Source organism: Mycteria americana, chromosome 8 (assembly GCF_035582795.1).
Source record: "Mycteria americana isolate JAX WOST 10 ecotype Jacksonville Zoo and Gardens chromosome 8, USCA_MyAme_1.0, whole genome shotgun sequence".
Classification (NCBI taxonomy): domain Eukaryota; kingdom Metazoa; phylum Chordata; class Aves; order Ciconiiformes; family Ciconiidae; genus Mycteria; species Mycteria americana.
Window position 1 is genome coordinate 2,151,996 of NC_134372.1, and position 24,427 is coordinate 2,176,422.

The following is a 24,427-nucleotide window of genomic DNA, read 5'->3' on the forward strand; positions in this document are numbered from 1 at the left end:
CAGCCCCCCGCCACCTCCCACGCTGGAGGAGCATCACCTTTCGGCTGTCTCACTGCCGGAGCCATCAGCCGCGGTGTGAATCACCTGCCCCGCAGCCAGCCCGGGTACCGGCCGGGGACCACCGGGCTCCCTCCCCTCCCTTTAAAAGCCTGGCAGCAGCAGCGTGTGCCCAGCACTCGGTGCCGCCGCCCTGCCATACGCCACCGCATCTCTTGCAGCCCGGCCGCCGGGAGAGGCTGAGAGATGGCCGAAGGGGAAATCACTACCTTCACCGCCCTGACCGAAAAGTTCAACCTTCCCATGGGGAACTACCAGAAACCCAAACTCCTGTACTGCAGCAACGGGGGCCACTTCCTACGGATCCTCCCAGATGGCAAAGTGGACGGGACCAGGGACCGAAGCGACCAGCACAGTAAGCCAACCCGACGGGGCTTCTTGGCACTCCTCCTTGCTCCTAGGGTTTTATCAGCCTTTATCAGCCTCTTTTATCAGCCAGGAAGGGGGGAGCTGGAGGAGACGGGCTCTGTACCAGGCTCTCTTCCCTCCTGGTGGCAACACGCCTTCCAGGAGCCAGCACACGCGCCAAACGCCCCTGTAGCCTGCACGCAGAGCCCGGGAAGGCACGGCATGTGTGCCGTCTCACATCAGCACAAGTATTAAATCTGAAACTGGTTATCAAACAATGGCAGGCAGGCAGGCCGTGCAGGACCAAAGCGCTAATTGCAGCACGGCTGGCTTACGCAGCAAGCTGCCAGCTGGAAAAAAAGGCTTAGGGGCAGCCTCACATCCTACACACATAATCCTACGGTATCTTTGCATTTACTCTGGGTTAGAAGATTCAGCACAATAGCGGGCTGCGCAAACGCAACGTTTCCCGGCAGCGCGCTGCCGCTGTGCCTCTTTGCACGTCAAGTCGTGAGCCAGAGCGGGAGGCCGGGCCCAGGTTCCTCTGTGTGCAGGAAGGATTTTATCGGTATGTTCTGCACACGGCGTCCCCTTGCCTTTGGGGAACTTCACTCTCCCCTTATGCAGCAAATTAAATTCCTGCAGGATGCAAAAGGCCAACAGAGGCGAGAATCAGGTGAGAGAGTTGTTTTGTGACCTATGCCTTTAGAAATGCACTCATTACCATTCACTTTTTTCTGAAAACAAGTATGGCTTATTGTATGCTGAAACACTTTCAAGACATTTTACGCGCATCTGTGTGTCGCACAGATTTAATGGGCCCTTTGTGGCCAGAGCCTCCTCTTGCCCATCCCCATTCCCTGCAGTCGGTGATGCCGGCGGCTCCAGCCCATGGGACACTGGGGACCTGCTGCTGGGATGAACTGCCCACGCAGATACCCACACTCATCTTACCATTTGCACGTCTCACTGCCTTTCTAGGAGCACGTTCGTTCTCCATAATTGGCATCAAAGTTCATCCTAGGAAGCTGGCAGGACTCGCTTGCCAAGAAGTGCCGGTTTTGTAAATGCTCCTACTATAAAGTGATGCAGACTATCTGACATAGGGCAAACCATAATATAAAAAATTAATAACGCTATCCTGTGGGGCAAGGAAAGGTGCGCATTTGTCCTTTTCAGTAGTTGTCTGTGTCGGCGAAGGCATCGAGAGCTCTTTCCCTGCCAGCAGCTCACACGACCAAGCCAAGCTGCGGTGCTGAGGCTCCCTGGCTTTGACCAAGCCACGGAGGGCCGTTAGATGAGAGCGGAATACCTGGCCCTGACACCTGGAAGCCCCTGGCCCTCGGCAGCTCTCCCTGCCGAGCCCGGCCAGGCCGTCAGCAGTGACTGGAGGGGCTGCGCAGAGCAACCCCCCCGGCCAAACCACTCGGACACAAGAGAAAATGGCTGTGGAAGGACAAAGACACACAATCCAAGGAATCGGTTGGGAACTTCTAAGCTTTTAGGGCTATTGCAGTTCCAAAAATGCTTGAGGGGATTTTTTAAACCGATGCCCAAGGAGAGCTGGACCGGCAGCGCAGCAAAGCTCCCCCCGGGGCTCTGCGGGCAGCGGGGCCAGGCTCTTCCCCGCCACCGTGTGCCAGAGCCCTCGGTTCTCAGCAGAAACCTCTGGGTACACCATATCCTGAACATTTACTGGAATTTAACTGGGACCTGCCAGGCTCCTATCTGGTTAGAAAGAAGGGCTGGGAGGAGCCAAGTCTGCCTTACAAATTCTAAGAAAAGCACTTTTATTTTCTTTAAACCACAAGCGTACATGTGGCTTTCTCCCCCAAACTTAACCTTTCTTCTTGTTATTGTTGTTTTAATGAAAGGCAGTTTATAGCAGAGTTTTAATTATAAACGCCGTTTCCCCACCACTCGCGCAGCACACGGCAGCGCTGGGGGACGGGTGAGGATGAGCTCACCAAGGCTGGATAAACCCAGCGCGGGGCAGGCAGCCTCCAGCCTGGAATAAACCAGGCACGTAACCCTTCTCAAACCCCTGCAAGAGGCAGAGGAGGACGCTGACCCAAAGGATCTGCAGAAGACAGGACCGGGCTCAGAGGACCCACAAAGCAGCACCTGGAGAGGCCGTACGAGCTCAACAGGCATCTCCGCAACGTTTTGCCCGTGCGGAGATTTTGCTGGAGTCAGAAGGGGGACGCAGAGACGCCCGCGTGCCCTGGGGAGCTCAGCACGGGTTTGCAGAGCCAGCAGCAAGGTGACATCTCCTGGGACACGGGGTGCTAACAAGGACACGAGTGTCCAGCCCCTGCACCCCAGCCTCAAGCCCACCGTCTCACAGCATGGATGCTGCCACACAGCCCAGCTTTTTCCCCCGGCAAAGCGAGCCCATCACCTTGGGGTGAGCATTTCCCCTCCAGCCGCCGGTCCCCGTAGCCGCACGATGCACCCAGGCAAGTCAGCGAGCACGGGCAGCACTCCTGCACATGGCACCCGCTGCGCCCCGGCACGCTCGCACCTCGCTGGCTGCTGGCCTGGGGCCGCGTGTTTGGAAACCTCTGCCAGAAAGGAACCTCCTGTAAATGATCTCGTAAACTTGGATATCCGAACGTACAAATATTTACAGAGGAAACTCCTGGAAGGGCTGCGTGCCAGCAGAGCAGCCCTGCCGGCGAGGTACCCTGCCTCTGAGCACCGACGGCTGCCCACGGTCCCGCCCCTGCGCCTGGCAAACGCCGGAGCGGCTCAGCACCGCTCCCCAGCACGCGAGGGGAGCAGCCCGGACCGTGACCGCCGTCGTGGGATACTGCTTACCCAGCTGGGCCAAGCACCGGCCAGCGCGGAGCAAGCCAGCTCCATATGGGAAACCTGGGGGTGACAGCAGGGAGAGAGGCCCTCGGGGACGGACGAGGCACGGGGACGGACGAGGCACGGGGACGCCGTGGCTTATCCGAGGAGCCAGCGTCCACAGCTGCATTAGAGCCTGCACTGGTGCTTTGCAAATAACTGCCCACTCCCGTGTGCATTTTGTTCCAGATAAATATCAAGAATTCTTATTTTTATCTTAAACCGCCTTGCCGGGCGCTAGCCCCAGAACCAGGGAGGATCTCTAAGGAGAACAGAAGTCACTCACTCCAAGCCCTTGTCGTCCAGCCCTACACAGCGATTCCCTCACCGTGTCCTGTGCTGCCGTCCGTGGGCGTCTCGAGCTTGCACCGCGGGATGAAAAGAAAACTTACCAGGACACCGCAGACCCTCGAGGATGAAGCCCATGCTCGTTTCCACAAACAGCCTTATTTTCTCTGTTTCATCCCATTACTTCATGGAAGGAAATATCTGCACAGACCTGTAAAAAATGCAAGAATTTGTGTGTGAGCTCCTTCCTCCGGAGCTGCCGTTCTCCCTCCCTCTGCAGCCGGAGACCTTAACGTCCCCATCAGCAGCTGGAGGGTCCCCCCGCTCCCCTCTCCCGGAGGCAGTTTTTAGGACAGTATCATCATTTTTATCTCGTTTCTCTCTTTCCCCAGCTGGAATTCTCCTTGGCCACGTCCTGGGGCTGCAGCACCGCAGCGAATGCAAGGCGGGCTGGGGGCTCTCCCGCTGCCGGGTTTGCCGGCTGCCAGCTCCCAGCCGCAACCAGCAAATCTGCACCCAGGCAATTTGCTAATGAAGCATCATTTACTGAGCAGGAAATGCCAAAAATGAAGAACGTGAACTGTTACAGCAAAGATTTCTCTGGGACAAGGGCTTCTGCCACGCCAAGAGGTAACATTACCTTCTACCTCATCCAAAAAAGGACAAAATAAAATAAATTTTAAAAGAAGGAAGGAGTTGGAGCTGGAGCTGAAGCATCTGTTCATACTTCATTCAAACCAACCAAAATATTTCTATTACAAATCTCTACAGTATAAGCTCAGGAGAAAAAGCTGACTGGGAGATGGGAATGATCATTTGGAAGAGTTGGATTTTGCAAGTCACACTCGGGATATAACCGCAGCCCTCCGCACTTGCCGGCGGGGCCACTGAGTGTTCAGATTTCGGTTTTCCTGCTGACCCGTGAGAGCGGAACGGGCTCCTCTCCGAGCACACAGTGCTAGAGAGCTGCCCTCCCAAAGCTTCTCTGCAACCCGATGGCCTCTTCCCTCGCCTCTTCCTGACAAATACGTTAAACAAGAACTTGAGCCAAGTTTTAATCATTTTCCGAGACTCCTGCAATTAGCAAAGTAAGAGAAAAAGGAACCCATGAGGCAAAAAAAAGCAACCAGACAAATAGGAAGGGTCAATCTGCTGTGTTAGGTACAGGATGCCGAGCAGAGGAGGGAGGTGGCCCAGGCCTGCACCGGACTTGCCCCCCTCCCGCAGTACAAGACCAACAAGGAGCTTTTTGGCTTTTTGGCCCCCGAGTTTCTAGTTGAAGTCCAGCAGCGGTGACGGTGCCCGGCGGGCTGCATGAAGCGACGCAGCATCACCACGAACCCACCGCCCCCGCCCAGCCCGTGCACTGGCAGGCTCAGATCTCGGTTTAGTACCAAATTGATGTTAGCACCGCAAAGTAGGACAATCTAAGCCGTGGCTCGTGGCTACCTACGGGAGGTAATTTTTAGGATGAAGATCAGCCCTTTCTATTTCTCCACTATCCACCTACGACGCACCGGATAACGCCAGCCACGGCACGCTGCTGGATGGGATTTTTTGGATCGGGGTTTCGCAACGCAGGCATCTGAAGTCTGCCCATCCCCGGTTTAGCTCTCAAAATACTTCTTCGTATGTCACTCCTTAAGTGTCTTGTCAAAACCACATGAGAAATTTGTAAATTAGAGCCAGAATTAAAACCCCAATCTCCTGTGTCCCATTCCAGCGTCTTAACCAAAAGGCTGCCCTTCCTTTGAAGTAAAATAAGGGAAAAATTGGTCTTTGGTTCTTAAAGCATGGCTGTGGGGTTTCTTTGAAGGAGAGGGTACAAGGAGACACTTTTATTACACGCTGTACTGTTTCCTATAAACTCTTTATAAGCCAGGCTTCAGAACAAAAATACCCTGCTAACTTTCCTAGCAGCTTGGGCATTATCTCTGACAACCTTTATTCTTTTCCTTTTCCTATTTTCCTTTTACTTTTGTTGTCGTTGTTTTATTTTTACTTTCAGTCCAACTCCAGCTAAGCGCGGAAAGCGTGGGCGAGGTGTATATAAAGAGCACCAAGTCTGGGCAGTACCTGGCGATGGACACCAACGGGCTGCTCTACGGCTCGGTAAGTAGGAGGTTTATGTGGGACCAGACACAGAGAAAGTTTGAGGTTTGCAGAAATCTCATAGCTCTGAGTAATGCAAACCGCAAGCAACAATTAGCCTCTGTTTGTTATTTTGGGAGCTGGACGGCCACTCTCCATCCGGCTTTATTTTGGGGGGGGGAAATAAATAAATAATCAAATAACACCGTTTACCACCCTGCCTCAAACGCTTGACAAATGTCGTATTCCGTGGCTGGAGCAGCAGCTGCTTTGCATCCCCTCGGCAGCTGCCAGCTCTGCGAGCGGGGCCGTGGGGGTCCCCGGCCGTGCGGGGCAGGGGCACCTCCAGCCCGGCTCTTCCAGCCCCGGCAGCGCCTTGCCCGCACCTCTGCCTGCCTCCTGCCCGCTCTCCCCGGCTTTGCGAGGCCGTTCAGGGCTGCGGGAGGAAGCAGCCCACAGCCACTGAGCAAAGACCTCCCCGCATTTTTCCTCTGTATCCTGGTCGCACCGAGCCCTGTGCCGGAGGCAGCGACGGCATCCGTGACGTCCCGGAGTGAGCGGGACGGTGCAAGGCAGGAGCTTACCCCCTGTGCCCAGGAACCGCAGGGCACGGAGTCACCAAAAATAATCCGGTTCTTTGAGACTAGTCCCATTTATAGCGAAGTGTGCAACACATAATCCTGGTCACAGGCTGCTTAGCCTCACCAAAGAGCTCTTTTGTTCCCCGTGCTCGTGCCCTGAACCCGCAGCTGCCACCGCACAGGTTAGTGCCAGAGCAGGAGCCAGCGCCAAGACCGGCTCACAGAGCGCGGTGCCGGGCTCGGTTACTGCCGAATAAAATGCCCAGGTCATGGACAAGTTACTGTAGGAGTAGCCCAGGGGACTAAATCAAGGCTACTTACCTTCACGCTTTAAATACGAACTTTACTGGGGCACGAGGATCTCGGGGCGGGTCTGGATAGCATCCTAGCCAGGGAGCGCCCGAGCCAGGACCGCTGCGTCAGGAGCACGCGTCCTCCTCCCTACGGCTCCACCCCGTCTCACTGTCGTTACCTGGGGCTCTCTTTCAGCAGTTACTGGGTGAGGAGTGCCTGTTCCTTGAAAGGATTGAAGAAAACCATTACAACACCTACACCTCCAAAAAGCACGCGGATAAGAACTGGTTTGTCGGTCTGAAGAAGAACGGGAACAGCAAGCTGGGGCCGCGGACTCACTATGGCCAGAAGGCGATCCTCTTCCTCCCGCTGCCCGTCTCGGCCGACTAAGCCCCGACTCGGGAGCTCAGAGATGACCCGAACCCCAAAACCCAACCATCATCGCCTCCTTTTCCCTCACTCGCTCTCTTTTTGGCTAGTATGACAGAGCCAAACGTTAGAGCTCCAAGCTTTAGGTAAAGGCTTTACCAAAAATAGACAAAGCAGAGCTCCTCCGCTCTGCACGAAGCTTTGCAGAGATGAGGGGAAAAGCCCCGACACCCCCCAAGGTCCACCGGCACCTCCGCCTCCCCCTGCCCTCGCCGTCTGTCGGCAACGCGGGGCCGGCTCGTGCCGTGACCACGCTGCGGCTCCCAGGGACACACACAAACCTGCCCCAGGCACGTACCCAGAAACGTGGCCAAGGGCACCCCAAGGACACCCCGGCTAGCAGGGGAACACAGACTTTTCCTGTCCCCAGTCATTCTAAGGCAAAACCTCCCTGGATACGCTGTATTAACGTATTTATCCATCTAAGTACGTAGCTTCTCATATGCCCTTCAAGCAGTTTCAGATTGCACCATCAGTCATGGTACCGAGTGCCAGCCTGGTTAAAAGCTTGCAGACACCCTCAGCGTATTAAGCTAAACTAGCATCAGCCAAAAGCTCCAAGCCCTAGACATTTTAGCCTCCCTTACAACATGAATATTGCTATATTTCACACCAGTACCTGCCATATGTTGTTTGTATTTATTTATTAAGTAAACCTGTCTCTTCTCCAATCTGTTCCTAAGTTATTCTAGGCACCGAAGCCCCTTGCCGTTGTCCCGGCGAGGATGGGGCAGAGTGGGAGCGACTGAAGTCTGATGTTGAGGGGGTGACGGTGCAGCAGGAAGGGGCCGCATGACGGCGGCAGTGCATCGCACCCCGTTCCCAGGGGCTTCCTCCCGCACCCCGGCATCTGGCTAAATGGGGCTCTAAAAATGGCCCCGGGGCCCCTTGGTGACCCCCAAGCCCCCCGTGAAGCTGGGTTTCTCCTCTCCCAGCACGAAGCAGATCTCCCGAGCAGCTCAAGAGCCATTCCTGCCAGGCCAGAGCATCACGGGAGCAGCACGCTGCCATGCTCTACCCCGGCTTCTCTCCTTCCCCCGTCCGCCTCGGGCACTTGCAGACGCCTACGGTGACCGGGCACGAGCTGCACAGGACAGGTCAGCCCAGGCACCACTGCGGCAAAGCCTTGCTGAGTCAGCGCTTCTCTAATCACTTCTTCCTGAGCGGCAAGCGCATTTTACCGTACAGCGAGTTCCCTCATGTGTAGACTAGCCCAAAGCCTTTCACTAACCTTTTCTGGTGATACTGCGTTAAAAAGTAAATTGGGAATAGGTTTAACTCCGTTGCACCCGTGTGACTCGTCACGGCCCGGTGCGCGTGAGGTGTACGCGGAGACGGGGCCAGGGGTGCCACGGTCGATGGGACGGATTCGGCGGCCGAGGAAGCAAAAGCGCAGGAGTCCTTCATTTACGCAAGGCTGGAGCTGCGGCAGTGCCGCGCGGCCCGTCCGGCTCGGTTCTCCTGTCGGTCTCAGACCGAGGTTTCAAGCTGTAAATAAAATATGCTGGTACAGTGGCAGAACAATAAAGTTTGAAAGGAAGTATTGCAGCAGGCGGTATTTGGTCTTAAATTAAGAGGTGCTCGAGTAAAAAAGCCTAAATCTCTCGGGGGGGACGGGCTGGGGGGTGAAAATGGAGCATGGTGCTGCTTCACCACAGGGATGAGCTTTGTGATGAGACCCAAAAACCAGTCACTGCAGTGGCAGCACCCAAGCAGGGACACCCAGCTGGGGACACTGCAGAGGGAGCTGGGGGGCCCTGTGCCACGGTGGGCGACGCAGCCTGGTCGGACGCTGCAGACGTTGCTCCCACCGCACGGAGGGATGGCCGCAGCCTGCGCACTCTCTATTGTTGCTACAATAATAATCCCCATTTTGCAATTGTAGCGAATGGGAAAAAAATCCAGGGAAGCCAGGACTTGCTGCAGTTCACACGGCTGAGGGATGAGGTGAACTTCATCTTCTCCTTTACCCCGGGCCACAAGTTGGGCTGGGGACAGGCACAGAGCCATCGAGCCTCATGATTCCTAAATGCTTTTTCCTAACGCTTCCCCTCCGACGGTCCTGCCTGCTGGGCCTGACTTTCCTTATTCAGCAGTAAAGGGGAGGAAAAAAAAAGGTATTTAGGTACATAGTGTAAGTTAAGGTAGTTAAACATTACATTGTTGAAATAGCAGTGTCAGTGGTGAAAAGCACTCCTGTTCGGTTTGGAAAAGAAGGGTAAGCGAATTCATTTTACCTTTACTTTTGTGTAACAGACCCTTGGAAATTGCAGAAGTAGGTATTTGGCAGGAGCATTACAGCAGCTCAGCCGCTCTCCCCAGCTTTGCAAAGTGAAAAGTTTCACTGGGAGCTGAGCTACGCAGCGTCTTTCAGAGCCGAACAATGGAGTTCATGTTTCGGTACCAAACTTTCTGAAGAGAGAACACAACCAGCTTTCCTGTTTACACAACGCGGGGCCGAGCTCGGGCTCTGCCGGCCGTGCACAGCCTCCTCGTGTGCACACACGCGGCACCTTCTGGGAACACCGAGACAAGGCCCGCAGTGTCTGCTAATTAGCTATTGCAATCTATTTTTTCCTGTCACTTGGGGTACTGCCGGAGCCCTTCCCGGCGGGGGGCACCTTGCTGCTGTGGCTGCAGGAGGGTTTCACAGACACACTTTGTTCTTGAGCAAACACGGCCGGGGACGGTCATCTGCCCCGCCACCAGCAGCGCAGGTTTATCAATTATCTCATCCTGATTCGCAAAATAATAATGGTAAATGAGCTGGCAGGCCCTGCCGGCCAACGCGCTGAGCTCTTGGGGGGAAACCTGCGTTACGCTGGAGAGCTGGGGGACGTGCCCTGCCCCGTGTGACGGAGGGACAGTCACACAGTCACAGCCCGGCCTCTTGCCAGCCGGTGTGAGTCCAAAGTCCGTGTTTCTGGCACAGCCCCGGGGCCGTTGCTGTGGAGAGCAGACGGAGTTCACCCTCCCGGCATCCGTGGGCTCAGATTCATCCCACCTGGGCTCCCCTTACCCACTTTTTACCATTCCTGCCTTTACCCTTGGGGACAGGGACGTGGGACAAGCGCTGGAGCTGGTTTGCCCGGCTCCTGGCAAACCCCAGATAAGGCATCTCTAGACGGGAGGGAGGAGGAAAAGGCACTGTGCCTTGCATATTTCTGCAGCAATTAGCCACTAATTACTGCACTTTAAAATTGCTCTGCTAATTACCGTACTCCTGAACTTTTTCACTTGCTGGCTCTGAAATCTCTTCCCCAGTGCTGATAGCATCGCGGTTAGTCGGTCGTCCTCCCAGGCAAACGGGGAGCTGGCGTGGGAACGGCGGAGCCGTGGCGGGGAAGGAGCGTGCGGCAGCTTCGGCAGCACCGCAGCTGCAGAGCCCAGGGGTGCGGGGACCATCGCCCACCCATGGGCGCCAGCCCTGCCAGCGCCCGGCACCCTCCTTGCCCCTACCTATTGCCATGGCCCGTCAGTGCTGTTTCTCATCTGGGGGAACCGCGTGGAGATCAAGTCGAAAGGCGATTGCTGCTGCTCCTGGAGAACTGCGGGATGCCAGCTCCTTCTCTTGTCCTTTCCATAGCAACGCTTCCATACAGCTGCCCGTGGGGAGGTCAGATGTACGGTCCTGCAGGTATTTACTATGTGCACACTGAACGCTTGAAGGACTACAGCTATCGATTTCCAGTTTTCACTTATAATCCCCAACGGCCAAAAGGCACGTTTTTACCCTATATACCTACTAAAACATTTTTATTAAAAGAAAGAAGAAAATAATGCTTGCAAAAAATCTGCTCCACACAGGCATCTTCCCCCCCAGAAAAGAATTAAGCACAGCAGTAGGATAACTTTGGGTTTTTTCAATATCATCCTATCACAGGGGAGCTAGCTGGCTATCCCTAAACTGGCAAACACCCGTGACCATTTTGCAATGTCGCCTTATTTTACACATCTCAGCGCTTGTAATATAACCCGTGCCAAGCGCACGCAATCCCACTATTAAAAGGTGAACGGGTAATGATTCACCAGCTCTGCTGCCACCACAAACCATGTGCATGCTTTTAATTACCCGAGTGGTAAAACACTCTCTCAGCTCTCGGTGAAGGCGGTTCAGGCTCATGGCAGGTGAGGAGCAGGCGCACAGCTCCCCGCAACCCTTCAGCTGCCCAGGGCTACCCCCATGGGGGTATCATCATCACCTTCACGTGTGCCCACGTCCTACACCCGCAGCGCCGGTTTTCAAGGCAGGGACACAGGCTGAACCCCGGCGTCGCTACCTTCTGTGCTGCTACAAACTCGTAATTGCTTAACTGCAGTGGATAAGAGTTGAGAAGTCTGACATTTAAACCAGTACCTGGCAGTAAGGACTGAATATCTGCCCAAATCCTGGATTTAAAATCCTGAGCTGCAGGAGGAGAAGGGACAAGAGAAGGACCCAGCCACTGCCGATGTCCCTGGTACCGGAGCTCTGGCAGGTCGGGCACCTGGGAAAGGCTACAGACGATGTTCCAATGGCAAACACAAAGCTGGGCATGACGGAGCGATGTGGATAGCCAACGGCATCAACACCTTACTTAAACATTGTGGTTGCTTTCCCTGTGAAAGGCTGGGTTGTCACTCAACTCAAAAAATGAACGAATGCATGACCAGGAGATCCAGGTTTCTAATTAAACTGGAAAGTTGGAAAGCGTAATGCCAGATTTAGCCGTGCTGTCTTCCAACACCTCATTAACCACAGGACATTCCTCTCGTTAGACTTCTGCCGCTCAGAAATTACCACCGCAGGTACACACTTGACACCCAACTGGGGAAAAATGTCAACACTTTGTCTGAAAAATAATCCCTAAGGAAGCCACAGTAATTGCTTCAGACAGATGAACAAGCAAGGATGACATTACCCAGAGAAACCGTGCTCGCTTTGGAGAGTTTTGTCCTTAGGGTGAGAGGTGAGGGGGAAAAAAAAAAGACTTGTAAGATTTAATAAAATTATTACACTTGAACATCTTTCCCAGCAAGCGTTGTGAGCGCAAGCGTGCTGTGAGAGGGTTTCTGGAGCGTGTCGCAAGGAAGGAAAAGCAAGTGCTGCTGCACGAGAGGGTGAGCTAGGGAGGCACGGCTGGGCAGGGAAAGGACGGCAGTGTTCGGATGCTCAGTCAAATGTACAGCATTCAAACGCAGCAGCAGCCAAGGGCACCCCATGGGCTAGATTTCAGCCTTTTTCAGCTACGACCTAGCACTGTCTCCTGGTGGATCTTGCCAGGATCTTGCAAGCTCCCACATGGTAAAGAAGCGGAAGGAGGAGGCGGTGCAGGGAAGGTAGGGTCCTATGTGATCCCACAAGCCCTCCCCCCAGCGCCGAGGCCTGCGGCATCTGCGCGCACAGCTTCACCAGGGCTCTCCAAAGCCATATTTTTGCCTCCGTGCCTGTCAAACCTCTCGGGCTGAGAGCATCCCTGATCAGCTCTTTTCTTCCACGACTGCCCAATCCAGATGTGTGCAGACACGGGAAGGGCAAGAAAAGGCCACGGATCCCAGCCGAGCTGCGTGGCAAAGGAGTTTGTCAGCTAGATCTAAAAATCCGCAGAGATCTTAAGAGACCCCAACCTCGACAACATGCCGTCAGCCGGGCAGAGCCCCAGGCTGCAGCACGCCCTGAATCTTGTCCGCTCCCTCCTTCTGTTTGGCTCAAGAGTCCTCTGCGGAGATTTAAAACCCGACTGCTAGTTCCTGTTAACTGTTTATCTTGCCCCAGGAAGAAGGGCATGAAAAGTCACACAAACTATTGCACCAGGAGAGCTGAAGCTATTTTTTTAAAAATATCACACTTTACATTAAATAAACAACTCTCTGACACGCTGCCATTCATTAGGCAAGAATGTAAATCTGGGTCTAATGGCTCCCATATGCTCTCCACGTATGACATGAAAATGCCCAAGAAGGGTAAAAGCTGGGTAAGGCTGGGCGGCACAGCCGGGTTTGGCTGCAAGGTAACACCTCTGCTTCGCAGGACAGACGGACCAGTGGTCCTCCAGTCCATCACGAGCTCCCTTTAAATGCAAGGCAGACGTCCTGCCCACCGCCGCCCGCTCGTGGCCCCTCACCGCTCCCCGTGCCTTTGGGGAGATTATTCCCGTAGGTGCCGGGCCTTTTTGACAGCCGCCGTCTTCACGGCACTCGCCGAGCTCGTCGCAGCAGCGCGGGACCCCAGGGACCGAGGGTCCGCAGGAAGGCCGTGCGAGCTCCCAGCCGGCGGCGCGAACCCCAGCACAGCCCCTGGAAGCAGCTACGGCACCCGGCAGCGGGTTTAGGAGAGCAGGACTGGCCCAGTGCCCCGTTACCGGCGTCGGTTCAGCATCCCCGGCCGAGGAAGCGTCGCGAAGGCGAGCAGCAGGGCTGCTTCGGTTTTGCCCGTCGTTTTCGAGCGGGCTGCGGCAGGAGCGGGCCGGGATGAGCTCCCGGGGCGGGGGCGCAGCAAACAATAACGGAAATTAAAAAAGCAACGAACCCCCAAAAGGCTCGGTGCGCTTTTTGCGCGCTGCAAAACGAACGGCCTGCGCTGGCCCCGTGTCGCGGGGTGCCCAGGAGATGGCGGTGCGGAGGCACGGCGGGGCCGGGAGCGGCGGGACCGGGCGCTGGCGGGGCCGGGGGCCGGCGGGACCGGGGGCTTCGGGGACCGGGGCAGCCCGGTGCACCCCGCGCCCGCCCGCCGCTGCCGGTGCCAACGGGCAGACCCCGAAGCGCCAACATCTGGATCGGCATCTGGCTGCCGAACGGAGGCAGAGGGAGCTTAAAGGGGCCCGGGAAGCGGCGGGTCCGCCGCCGCCTCTCTGCCCCGCTTCCCCCGGGCCAGGCCAGCCCGGGGTGCCGGGCGCTGCTCCCACCCGGGAAGGCCCCGCTGCCGCCCCCGCCGTGGGACCGGGGCTGGCGAGGGAGCCCCGTGGGGAGCAGGAAGGGTAGAGAGGGGTTAGGCTCCTGGCAAGCCCCGGGGGAGGGTTTGATCACAGGCAAAACCCTCATCCCGCAAAGTGGCTTCTCCTTCCTCTTCCTCTAACCCAGAGGGCTGCTTTGCCCATGAGACAGCACTCGGCCCCAGCCCGAAAAGCCAAAACAACTGAAGCAAGGAAGCCTGAAATAATCTATTATTAAGCTCTGGGAACTGATGGGAATCCAAGCAAAAGGAAAGCTTGGGTTTCTGCTGCTTTCCTGTGGTTGGCATTTTGGAAAGGCTGCCGGAGGACACACACGTCTCGGGGCAGGCGAGGCTGCGGGAGCCGTGGGACGGCCCGGCCGTGGGATGGCACGCGGTGGGCGGCTGGGGCCAGGGCTGCAAGGCAACACGATGCCATGGGGCATCGTCCCCTCAGAGGCTCTGGCAAGGACCGAAGGGGCCCCGCAGCCACAGCCCGAGCCCAGCTCTTGGCGATGCTCGTCCCTGCAGCTCTCCCTGGCACTGGGGTGCAGCAGCGCTGTCCGGGCCCCCACCCTCCGCATGCCCCATCCCCAGCACCCCCCGGCTGCGCCCCAGACCTCCCTCCCCCCTGCCCTCGGCCTTCCTTGAGCGCAGGTACCATGGGTTGTGCCAAACCATTTCACGATGTGCTAACTGAAATAAGCTCTTGGGACAGCACATCTATTCCCATGTGTGCCGTGGCTCCGTTTTTAGAGCCAGTATCTGCAGCACTCCTGAGCGATGGAGGGAGTTGGGATAAACCTCTGGTCAGGGTACTGGGACACTCTAAAGGCTTCACATGGTGAAGGTTGCATTAAGAAGAACAGGGGAATTTGCAAAAGCCAGAGCAAGGTCTGGCAAACCTCCGCCTCGAAGCATCTCCATGGTTTGCGCAGGCTGGGCTGTTTCTAAGCACGTGCAGCAATTTGTTCTGGCTAGTGAGGGCAGCTTGTGGTAACTGCTAATCCCAGCTTTCGGGTCAAGCCCCTCAAGAGGAGGGAGGGAGGGAGGGAGGGAGAGCCCCTGCTCACAGCCCTCGCTCCTCCCGTGACACTCGGAAGGAAGCTGCACCTTAAACCTCAGTGTAATCCCCCCGCAAAGAGATGGTCACTGGTAATGGGTTTACCTGCTTAATTCTCCCCGGCCGTTCCTGGCTCTAAGGGTTTTTTCCCTTCCCTACTAACTCGGTCCTGCAGGAAACTCTGCTTCCCACATTAAGCAGATTGTCTGCAACAGTACAGGCAAATGCATTTATCACGCTGAATTCCCAAGCCGTTACACCGCAGCATTTCCAGGATATGAATCCTCTGTCACTCACATCCTCCCCTGCCCCGTTTCCGGAGCTGGGCTGCGACGCATTTATCACCCAAGGCACAGAGCATCTTCACTGCTCCCCGAGGCTCTTCCCCTGGGACCATCTGCTGTCACCACCAAACGCACAGAGGAACCCTGGTGCACCCACCAAAACACCTCCCACCCCCACTGCCAGGGCTCGCCTCTGCCCCACGGCAAGGGGTCCTGGGTGGCGGGTACGCTCGGGATGAGCTCAAACCACTCTCCACCACCCCAAATCTACTGTTTCTCTCCAGAAATTATCCCAACATGGATTTCCTCCTTTTGCAGGACGGGAGCTGGGAAGGAGGGCGGGTGGGTACCCACACCCACATGTACCAAAAGACCTCTGCAATGTGCCTCAATTAAAAGGGGTTTCTAAACTGAAATTAGCAAACGCTGGCCTAATTCCGGAAGGAAAGGCTCTGCGACAGCACTGCTGGGCAGGACGCTGCTCCCAGCCGTGCCTGTGCAGGGCTGCCGGGGAAGCAGAGCTCACCCCTGCATTTGCTGTTTCAGATGCACCCCTGGCATCCGGGGAGCCCCGGCAGCGGGCTTCTCCTCCAGGCTGCCCTTCCTAAACCATTCGAATCGCATTTATCCTGCAGCTGATGTTCTTTCTTTTTTCTTCTGAGATGCTAACAATTCCTGTGGATCCATCTGGATGTTATTAGAAAAACGTCTTGGGTCCACTGAGGCTGCTGGCAGCAGGCTCCTTCCCCACTTCCCCTGTCCTGGACCCCTGAGGCCGAGGAGCCGACTCGCAGGCGGAGCCGCAACGCCGGCGTACAACGAGCAGCCCGCAGCCTGGCTCGGGTGCCAGATGTACTGCCATTCCCAAAACGCACCCACTCTCAGGAACCACCACGTGCCTCAGCTTCCCCCCTGGAAAAGGAGCTAAATACCTCTCGAGGTGATACCAGTGAGAAACCAGTGCCCCGGCAGAAGGGACGAGCCCCTGTGTCCTACCTGCCACGTGCACTCATTGCTCGGGGCTTCGGCGTTTTCAGAGCACTCAGGCTCCAGCCTCAAGCAACCAGCGTGGCCTGGTCCTGTGTCCTGGCCCGGCACAGCCGGCTCTGCCGGACCCAGAGCAACCGCGGAGCTCATGGCTTCCTCTCTTCTGCCGTGCACCTGAGCAGTCACCTGCGACGCAGAGGAAATGACACTGTTAGTGATAAACGCAGGGACCCCCCGCTGCTGATTTCGTCTCACCATGAACGTCCCTCACCAGCACTCCCACCTCCCCCGCTTCTCTCCGCACTCCGGTCATCCAGTCCTTTTCCCTTTTTCTGTGATTTGCAATAGTCACCCTTTGCTTGCACGAAAACCCGATTCCCTGGGGCCGTAGCTGACAGCTTCCATCACTTGGGGTATGGTTTTATTTAGCCATTACAGCCACATCCTGAATGGGGCCATAAAGCACATTTATCCTTTACGACTGAACTCGGTGCCAAATTAGTCTCAGTTTATGGTTCGTGCTCTATACGTGGTGTTTACCGTGGGCTTTGCCGTGCCTGCGCCTACGCTAGCTGCCGCCTGTAACTGGGAAATGCAGGGGAGCGAGAGAGAGAGAACAACCGGGGGGAGCAGCCGAAGCGCGGGGGCTGCGTTCCTCCCGCGGGGACCGGCTTCACTCGGGAGCGCCGTGGCATTGCCACGTGCACCCTCCTGCTCCCACGCTGCCTGTGCCGAACCGGCGCCGGCCGCCCTGGAGCGGCACCGCTGATGCCCTGGGCAGGGGACCACGCCGCGCTGCTGCCCGGCAGCGTCCGCGTCCCCACGGTGCCGCAGCCGGTCCTGCTGATGGTGGGCAAAGTCGGAGGGGCTACCGGCGGGCAGCTCGGCTCCCCCGGCCAGCGCCGTGCCAGCGGCCCCGGGAAGCCTCGGGAGAGGTTAGGGAGGTTTCTGGAGACAAATGCACCTGTTGGACAAGAGCCCCTGTCCACATTTACAGGCAAACGCTGGCGAACGCAAGTCAAGCCTTTAGGATGACGACGGCAATGGCCAGCTTGTTGTATTAAAAACGCCCCTTAAGCACAGGATAAAAAAAGGAGGAGACGAGTTCTAGGCACAGCCATGAAAAGCTAACAACTTAGATAAATCGGGCTGCAAGGTTTTTGCTCTTTAGAGAACAAGGCCCCAAGCTCAGGTCCAAACCCTCCTCTCCAAGGATAGTTCCAGCTTTCCAAAGCAAAACCGATTGCAACTCAAAGCCATCTGAATCCACTCGCTGCTCACTCAGGCAGATCCGTCCTTGTCACCGAGCACGGAAATTCAATATATAGGAAGAACTTGCAACAAAAAAAATGAAATTCTGTTTATTTTCATAGAAGTAGGTTTGGCCTAAACCCTTTACTCTCGCAGAGTCAGTAACTCTGCTGCTTCTTTTTTTATCCTCTTTTAATTACGTCTCTAACTAAATGAAAACCAACAGGAAGGCTGTGGGGCACTCTCCCAGCATCTTTGGTGAGATGCACACTAGCCAAAGGTGCAATTCCAAAACAAGACACTGCAGCGATGAATTATAATTAAAATACCGTTTTACCAATTTTCTGCAGAGTCCGGACAGGTTTTCCCCAACTTCCCCAATATGAAAAAATCCTATATTTTCCTAGCCAAACAACCTTCCTAAGCAAGAGCTTAGGCTTCCGTAAGGAAGGCAGACCGTGCCCTTACCATGTCTGCCCGTATCGACACTCTGAAGACGGGAAAACGCATACAGGCAACTCGGGTTTCCCCATCCAGGTTCCTCCATACACCAGGCATAATCCAGCGGGAGCAAGAAGAGGAATCGAGGAACCGGAGGTTTTGCAGGATGCTTTTCACAGAGAAAAACCAAATAAAAGTCACAGCTGGAAATTCATTAACGGGCACAGTTCAGAACCCCCAGCTGAGCAAGGCTGGGGGCTGCCAAGTGGGGAGCAAAGACGCTGCAGTCCTGCCTCCCAGTCCAGGAACTGGGAAACATTCCCCGTATACAGGGAGACGTCCGCCGCCGCGGTGCTCAGCGCGGCCCAGGTCAGGACAGCGGGAGGGAGGGACGCGTCACCTGGCCGAGCAGAGCGGCACGATGGGCAGAGCCGGACCCCGAAGGACGCCGGCAGGAAGCCTGCTTGCAGGGGCCGGGGTCGTCCCCGCTCCCAGGCCCCTTGCTAGATGGTTTCCTTCCCTTATGAAATTTTGTTACAGAAAAAAGGATGGTGACAAAGTAGCAGGAAGGGAAAAGCAACACAACCGTCTCACAGGCTCTGAAACATTGCAGATGCCTTTCTGTCCAAAGGAAAAGGCCGGTGCGTGCACGCTGTGCTTCAGCACTAGCTCCAAGCAACACCGTGCAGGACAAACATCACCCTCCGCTCACATCCGCGTTGCTGTGCTGGATAACTCCAGCTCGTTCACCATTTCAGGCTTTAACTTTCTGTGCGTACCGTGTAGTTTATATTGTGTTAAGCCCATCTAGACAGCAAGCAATTTCCTCGCGCTTAACAGCCCTTCTGTTCCTCCCTGACATCCGCCGCGCGCTGCTAAGCCCACCCGATTAACACTGTCTCCACCAAAGAGCAGAGAAAGGTCCCCACGGCTCTTAAACGCCGCCCGCTCCTCCAGCCTGCCCAGGCAATTAGTGCTGTAGGCTCTGGGGCTGCGTTTCTCTAACGTACCTTCTTCCCTCCTAACGCTCGTCGCACACGTTAATTTATTTTGTGCGCACGCTGTGGATCCCAGAGTGCGCACCGCGGCTTCGCAGATCGTCCTGCTCCCCCACCCACGGGCTGCTCCGTCCTGCTACTCCGAACCCTTCAAAGCCGCCTTCTTCCCTTCCCTTCCCTTCCCTTCCCTTCCCTTCCCTTCCCTTCCCTTCCCTTCCCTTCCCTTCCCTTCCCTTCCCTTCCCTTCCCTTCCCTTCCCTTCCCTTCCCTTCCCTTCCCTTCCCTTCCCTTCCCTTCCCTTCCCTTCCCTTCCCTTCCCTTCCCTTCCCTTCCCTTCCCTTCCCTTCCCTTCCCTTCCCTTCCCTTCCCTTCCCTTCCCACATCGACCTGCAGGTTTTAACCTCCACTGGTTTTTAGATCAGTAAAAGACTTTTTCTGGTTCCCCCTCGCTGCTCCTTTCCCCTCCTCCTGCTGCCCGCACCCTGAGGGCCCCGGCGCTGCCCGCCGCAGGCTCCCGTGCCCCACGGCTCCAGCCCCACTGCCCACCTCTCCCAGCACACCTCTCCCTGCGACCAGCTCGACTGCACCCCCTCAAAGGAGTTAAAATCCCGGATGGAGAGTTGTTTCTGCCCCATTTCGGTGCCTGAACATCATCCAAACGCAATTAGGCAGCACACAATAACGTCGTCGGTAGAAGGGAGGTTGTGCGCAGACAAACGACACGCCAGCAGCAGCACCGTCTGCCCTGTCCCCTCCGGGATTTTCACCCAAAGCCACTTCCGTTCAAGAGCACAAATTCAAATCTCTTTCCCCAAGCTGCCGGCACTGAACCCCCGGCCCGGGCTCCCTCCACCCATGCACGGGGGGGGTCTGCTGCCACGCGGGTCCTGCCGCCTGGCTCCGTCCCCCCGCATCGTCCTCATCCCACCCCAGGGGCGCAGGTACCCGGAGCAGCCCTGCCCCAATGAGGCCAGCCTGACAGCAAGAAAACCGAGCTTTCTTGCAGTGCTTTTCAGAGACAGGAGGGATCCAGCAGCCCGCACGAGAGTGTTGCTCAGATTTAATTAAGCCTATTTAGAAACTCTCGCTGTCTCGCTGGTGCCATTTCCACGTGTCCGGCAGCCCCAGGCAAAGCTGGCATTTATCTACGGAGCCAACGCAAACCATCACCGGGACGCAACCCTTTAACTCTGACAACTCTGCAAATAAGTAAGTGTCAAAAGGAAGAAGAAAAGAAGAAAGCGAGGGACCCAGAGGAAGGAATCTGCACGGGGAACAACTCCATCTGGGCTTGGCACTGGCGCGCGCTCACCACATCACGGCTAAAAGGGACGATGGGTTCTGGCCAGCCACAAAGCTGCTGGCTCCAGCCCCGCAGGGATTAGGCCAGTTAAAACGCCCAGGGCTGCGGGCAATTCTCAGCTGAAACGGGGGCCACAGCTCACTGCCAGGGATTCCTGAAAAAATAAAATAGGTGGGTGCTTCCCTGCCGCGGCCGGGCTGGGCAGGGTCCCGAGCGGCACTGCCGGCGGCGGGGAGCCGGGGTCTGCGACCAGCATCACCTCTGGTTTCTGTCCTGGGAAGCCATTGCTTCCTGCCTGCGCTTTATTTATCCCATGGGTTTATTTTCTATACGGTTTGTCCTGAAATATGTCAGTATGTGACTTCCCAGGCTTTCCCGTCCCGCGGGGGTAAACCTGACATATGTGGGATGACACGGAAGATTGAATCAGCCATCGCCGCTATTATTGTGCTCCAGCGTCTGCCAGCTCTGCAGAGGCTTTATGGGGTTTGAGGTTGGTTTGTTTGTTGGCTTTTTTTCTTTTTTCTTTTTTTTTTTTTTTTAAACTGAACTGGTGCTTTTAACACTTGTTATCTTCGCTATCTTCAGTCTTTTCAAAAGTTAGAAATGAAAAATACCTCTGCTCAAATCTGCTTTTCCACATTTCCATGAAACTAAAAGAATTGCTCAGGATGCCTTGGGTGATTGCTGGGGCGTGCCAACGGAGCGGCGACCGTGGGTCCTGTTCTGCGGGGTGTAACCGTGCTCACCAGGACCCTAATTCTGCGCCTTTTGGGACAGAGCATTTACACACACAGCTTAGTCCACAAAGAGGCTTTTTTCTACCCACCAGCTGGTTTTGCCTGTGTTCTGCAGTGCCTTTGTGGGACACTTCAGAGGAAGCATGAGCCAGCGTTTAGCATCCTAGTCCAGGGCTGTGGAGAAAAGCCCGTCCATGGGGTTCAGCATAACCATGGGACAGACGCTCCAGTGTTGTAAACTGGAGACGATTTCCTCTCCCGGTCACAGGGAGGGATAAGGACAAAACACCGGCACTGAAACCCTTCCACAGTGCGGAGGTCCCGCAGGCTGAGTTCAGGTCAGGGAGCTCTATTTTTCCCCCAAAACTTAGTCCTGGGTGCGCAGTAAGCACTGGTTATTTCACACGAGAAGCTCCTTTGCTAGCGACCTCATGGAAGGTCAGTAACTCCAAAGCACCATTACTTTTCCAGAAGGACCCTGTGGTTTTGCCTGCCATCGTTACACCTCCCGGGGGGCACAGCCTGCTGCCGCTCGGCTGCAGCGGTGGGCAGTGACCACGGCTAGCCGGGTGCCAGGGCACGCAGCCCGGGACGGCGCCTGCCCCGCTGCCTGCTCCTGCTGCCCTGCCCCTCTCCGCGCCATCGCCTGCCCGGGGGGTGACGGCAGGGTGCTCGGCCCCGGCTGGAGCGGTGCTGAGCCACCGTCGCTGCCGCGACTATCCCTACCATCGCTGCCGCGACTATCCCCCAACCCGAGGATCAAGAATGAGAATTAAAAGAAAAAAAAAAAAAAAAACCCACCTCTTTGAAATCAGTTTTAAAAGTAAACAAAAAATTGATCTCACAAGCTTCAGTAATTGCAAGCATAAATTTGGGCTTGGCTGGGTTCTGTGTTTTGCTTGGGTTCTTCTGCATCCCATGCGAAGCCTATTTTAAGATGATTTGCTTGAGCAGTTCAGCATGTCACCAGGGCTACCATGCACTCCACAGTCACCTAGGAGCCACTGCCGTCCCCACGGCCACCCGCTCCCCCGGAGCGGTGAGAGGCAGAGCCGGCCTGAAGCGCAAACACCATCCCTGATTCCTTGGGCTCCTGGGACCACGGGCGAGCTCTGGCATGAGCTAGTCTGCTGTGCCCAGGAAATGAAACGTGGGGAAAGGTAAAAGCATGCCCTTTCCAGAAAAAAAAAAAAAAAAGAAGGAAGAAAAAGAAGTAATTCTATACCCTCATTTTATTCCAGCGAACGGCACGGTATTCAGTCAGCAGCCTGGAGGAAGTCTTGGGTCACACCAGGAAAAACACCACGCTTCTGAGTGTGAGTCCAGTTCCTTTCTGTCCCTGCACCGAGCAGCAGTCGCTCTTCATCCCTCGCACAGCGCAAAGGCATTGAAAGAGACCAAAACTGCGACGGGGAGATACGGAGCTGCAGGTTTCGCCTGGCCCATGTTTGAGGGCTCAGCACCCAGCGAGCTGTGGACCTAAACCTCTCCGCGGCCGGAGGAGGGGGAGGATTGTCCAGCCGGTTATTGGCTTGGCTCCACTTATCGTTACAAATAACAAAAAGAAAATAAAGTCAAGTCATTCTCACGTGTTGGGTAATTGCCCCCAAATCAGGCATCTGCATCTTCAGCAGGCGTAAAGGCACAAAGAGCAAGGGAAATGAGGGTTTCTGGCGTCTGTTTGGAGACTGGCCTGGGCGGCTGGAAGAACTTTAAGATATGTTCTAAATTTCAGAGAGAAAAAGGGAAAAAGAGAAAAGAAAACTAACGAAAGAAACAGGATGTCTTGCTTGTCTCGCTAACGTGCACGGAAACCTGTCAACCACCCAACCCGACAAACGGCTTGGGACAAAAGCGAGGAACCGCACCGTTCCCTGGGCAGGCGTGCGCTGAGGCGCTCTCCCCCACGCCGTCCCCGGGAGCTCTGCCCCTCCCTGCAAAGGCACCCGGCCATCGCTTTGCAAGGCAAGGGGAGAGGAAACTGCCGAGGAGGAAAGCAAGCAGAAAAATTGCTAAATGACAAGGCAAAGGAGACGCTGGAGCAAACGCTGCGCGAGGCCGGGGCGCGGCAGCAGCCGGGAAGCCCGGAGCTTCGGCTCGCGGCTGCTTGTACGACAGAAGAAGTCGGGTTTATGCAATGCTTCCTGAGCATTTCCACATTCAATTTTGCAGCCCTCCAGGCGAGATTCCTGCCAAATCACAGGCCTTGGCTCACGAGTGAACATCAGAAAAGCAGACAAAATGCACGAAGAGCTATCGTTTCTAGCAAAGCATTTCTTGTTTCTGCTTGGAGAAGCTCTGGGGATTATTCGCAGCCTTTAAACCGACGAGCGGCCGACACGGCACAGGCAGTGGAGGAGGACAGCAGCAGCTGCCAAGTAATGATATTTTACACTTACAGATGCTTTTATCCCTGTTTCTCTGAGCACTTCACAGCAGATAGCAGGGTGTTATTATCGCTCCCCTGTTTATGTGGAAGCTGAGGCATAGTTTAGAGTGAAATATTTTGGTCTTTCTTAAGACTCAGTACTCTGGAGGCTTATTTGGGAAGGGGGTTTGCCCTCCTTCCGCTGCGCGCTCTGCTGCGGGCACGACGGGGAAAGCAGAGCGCCCGGCGATTGCCGGCAGGACGCGCGGAGGCTGGAGCGGTGGAAAGGCGGATCAGAGCCCCCCCTTGCACTGGCTCCCTCCCCCACCACGCTCCCACCTCGAATTGCACAGGGAGGTTAAAAGGAAGGAGGGGAGAGCACGGGGAAGTTTTCATTTGGTACCAGGTTTTGCAGATGTTTAAGGCTACTTTAACTGAAGTCTTTTACCTTTTGCAGAAACTTCTATACAAAGCCTGACGCAAAGCAAACTGAAATCCTTAATGATGCCTGCAGTATGGAGAAGTAAGAAAATACCCGTTCCTTTGACTTTATTTCTGAACAGTAAAACCTTTCAGGGACAGCCTAGCGAGCCACAATTATTTAACGCTGTGGATCTGCACATGGGCTTCCACGTGAATGCATTCACCTACACTCAATACCTGCTGACTTTGGCTATCCTTACACACGGCAAAGGATACAATTATGCCAGCTTACACACAGCTCCCCAGATTCCTGCCTCCAGACACCGCTGCTTCTGGTGCTCGTTTGTACCACCAAGAACAATTAGCAATACACGGGCAAGGAAAATTACACTTTTGAGGGACCCGAAACGATCTCGCGCTAGTAAAAAACCACACTTCCAGATGAAACGCGTGTTCGAGTGCAAACTGCCAAGCCCCTTCCCCATCCATACTCTGGACGGTACATCCAAGGGACGGCTGTATTTGCATGTCACAAGTTCTCTAACGTCCCTTCACCCCATCAGGGGATGGACGGGACGTAAGATTTGGGGTCCCTCTTGCCCCAGCTCTTCCTCAGAACCACACGCTTGCCCTCAGCCGGTTGCTTCTCCTCACGCTGGAAATGTTCTCGGCTATACTGAGCGAGCCACTTGTTTTTATCCACAGCTGAGCAAGGCTG

At 55.6% G+C, this 24,427-nt stretch overlaps 1 protein-coding gene across 1 annotated transcript; it reads left to right on the forward strand.

Annotated features, from left to right (window-relative positions):
- The first annotated feature begins 231 nt into the window (after window positions 1-231).
- On the forward strand, window positions 232-7,809 carry FGF1 (fibroblast growth factor 1). The gene is made up of 3 exons (XM_075509575.1): window positions 232-412; window positions 5,555-5,658; window positions 6,708-7,809. The coding sequence occupies exons 1-3, from the start codon at window positions 244-246 to the stop codon at window positions 6,900-6,902; spliced, it is 468 nt and encodes a 155-aa protein (XP_075365690.1). The 5' UTR covers window positions 232-243; the 3' UTR covers window positions 6,903-7,809.
- Window positions 7,810-24,427: the final 16,618 nt, after the last annotated feature.

What these genes read in the sequence shown, in the direction of transcription:
- FGF1 (XM_075509575.1), top strand. Translation starts at nt 244, where the DNA reads ATGGCCGAAGGGGAAATCACTACCTTCACCGCCCTGACCGAAAAGTTC. An exon ending in GGACCGAAGCGACCAGCACA is followed by an intron (nt 413 to 5,554) that starts GTAAGCCAACCC and finishes TTTTACTTTCAG; the next exon opens with TCCAACTCCAGCTAAGCGCG. An exon ending in ACGGGCTGCTCTACGGCTCG is followed by an intron (nt 5,659 to 6,707) that starts GTAAGTAGGAGG and finishes GCTCTCTTTCAG; the next exon opens with CAGTTACTGGGTGAGGAGTG.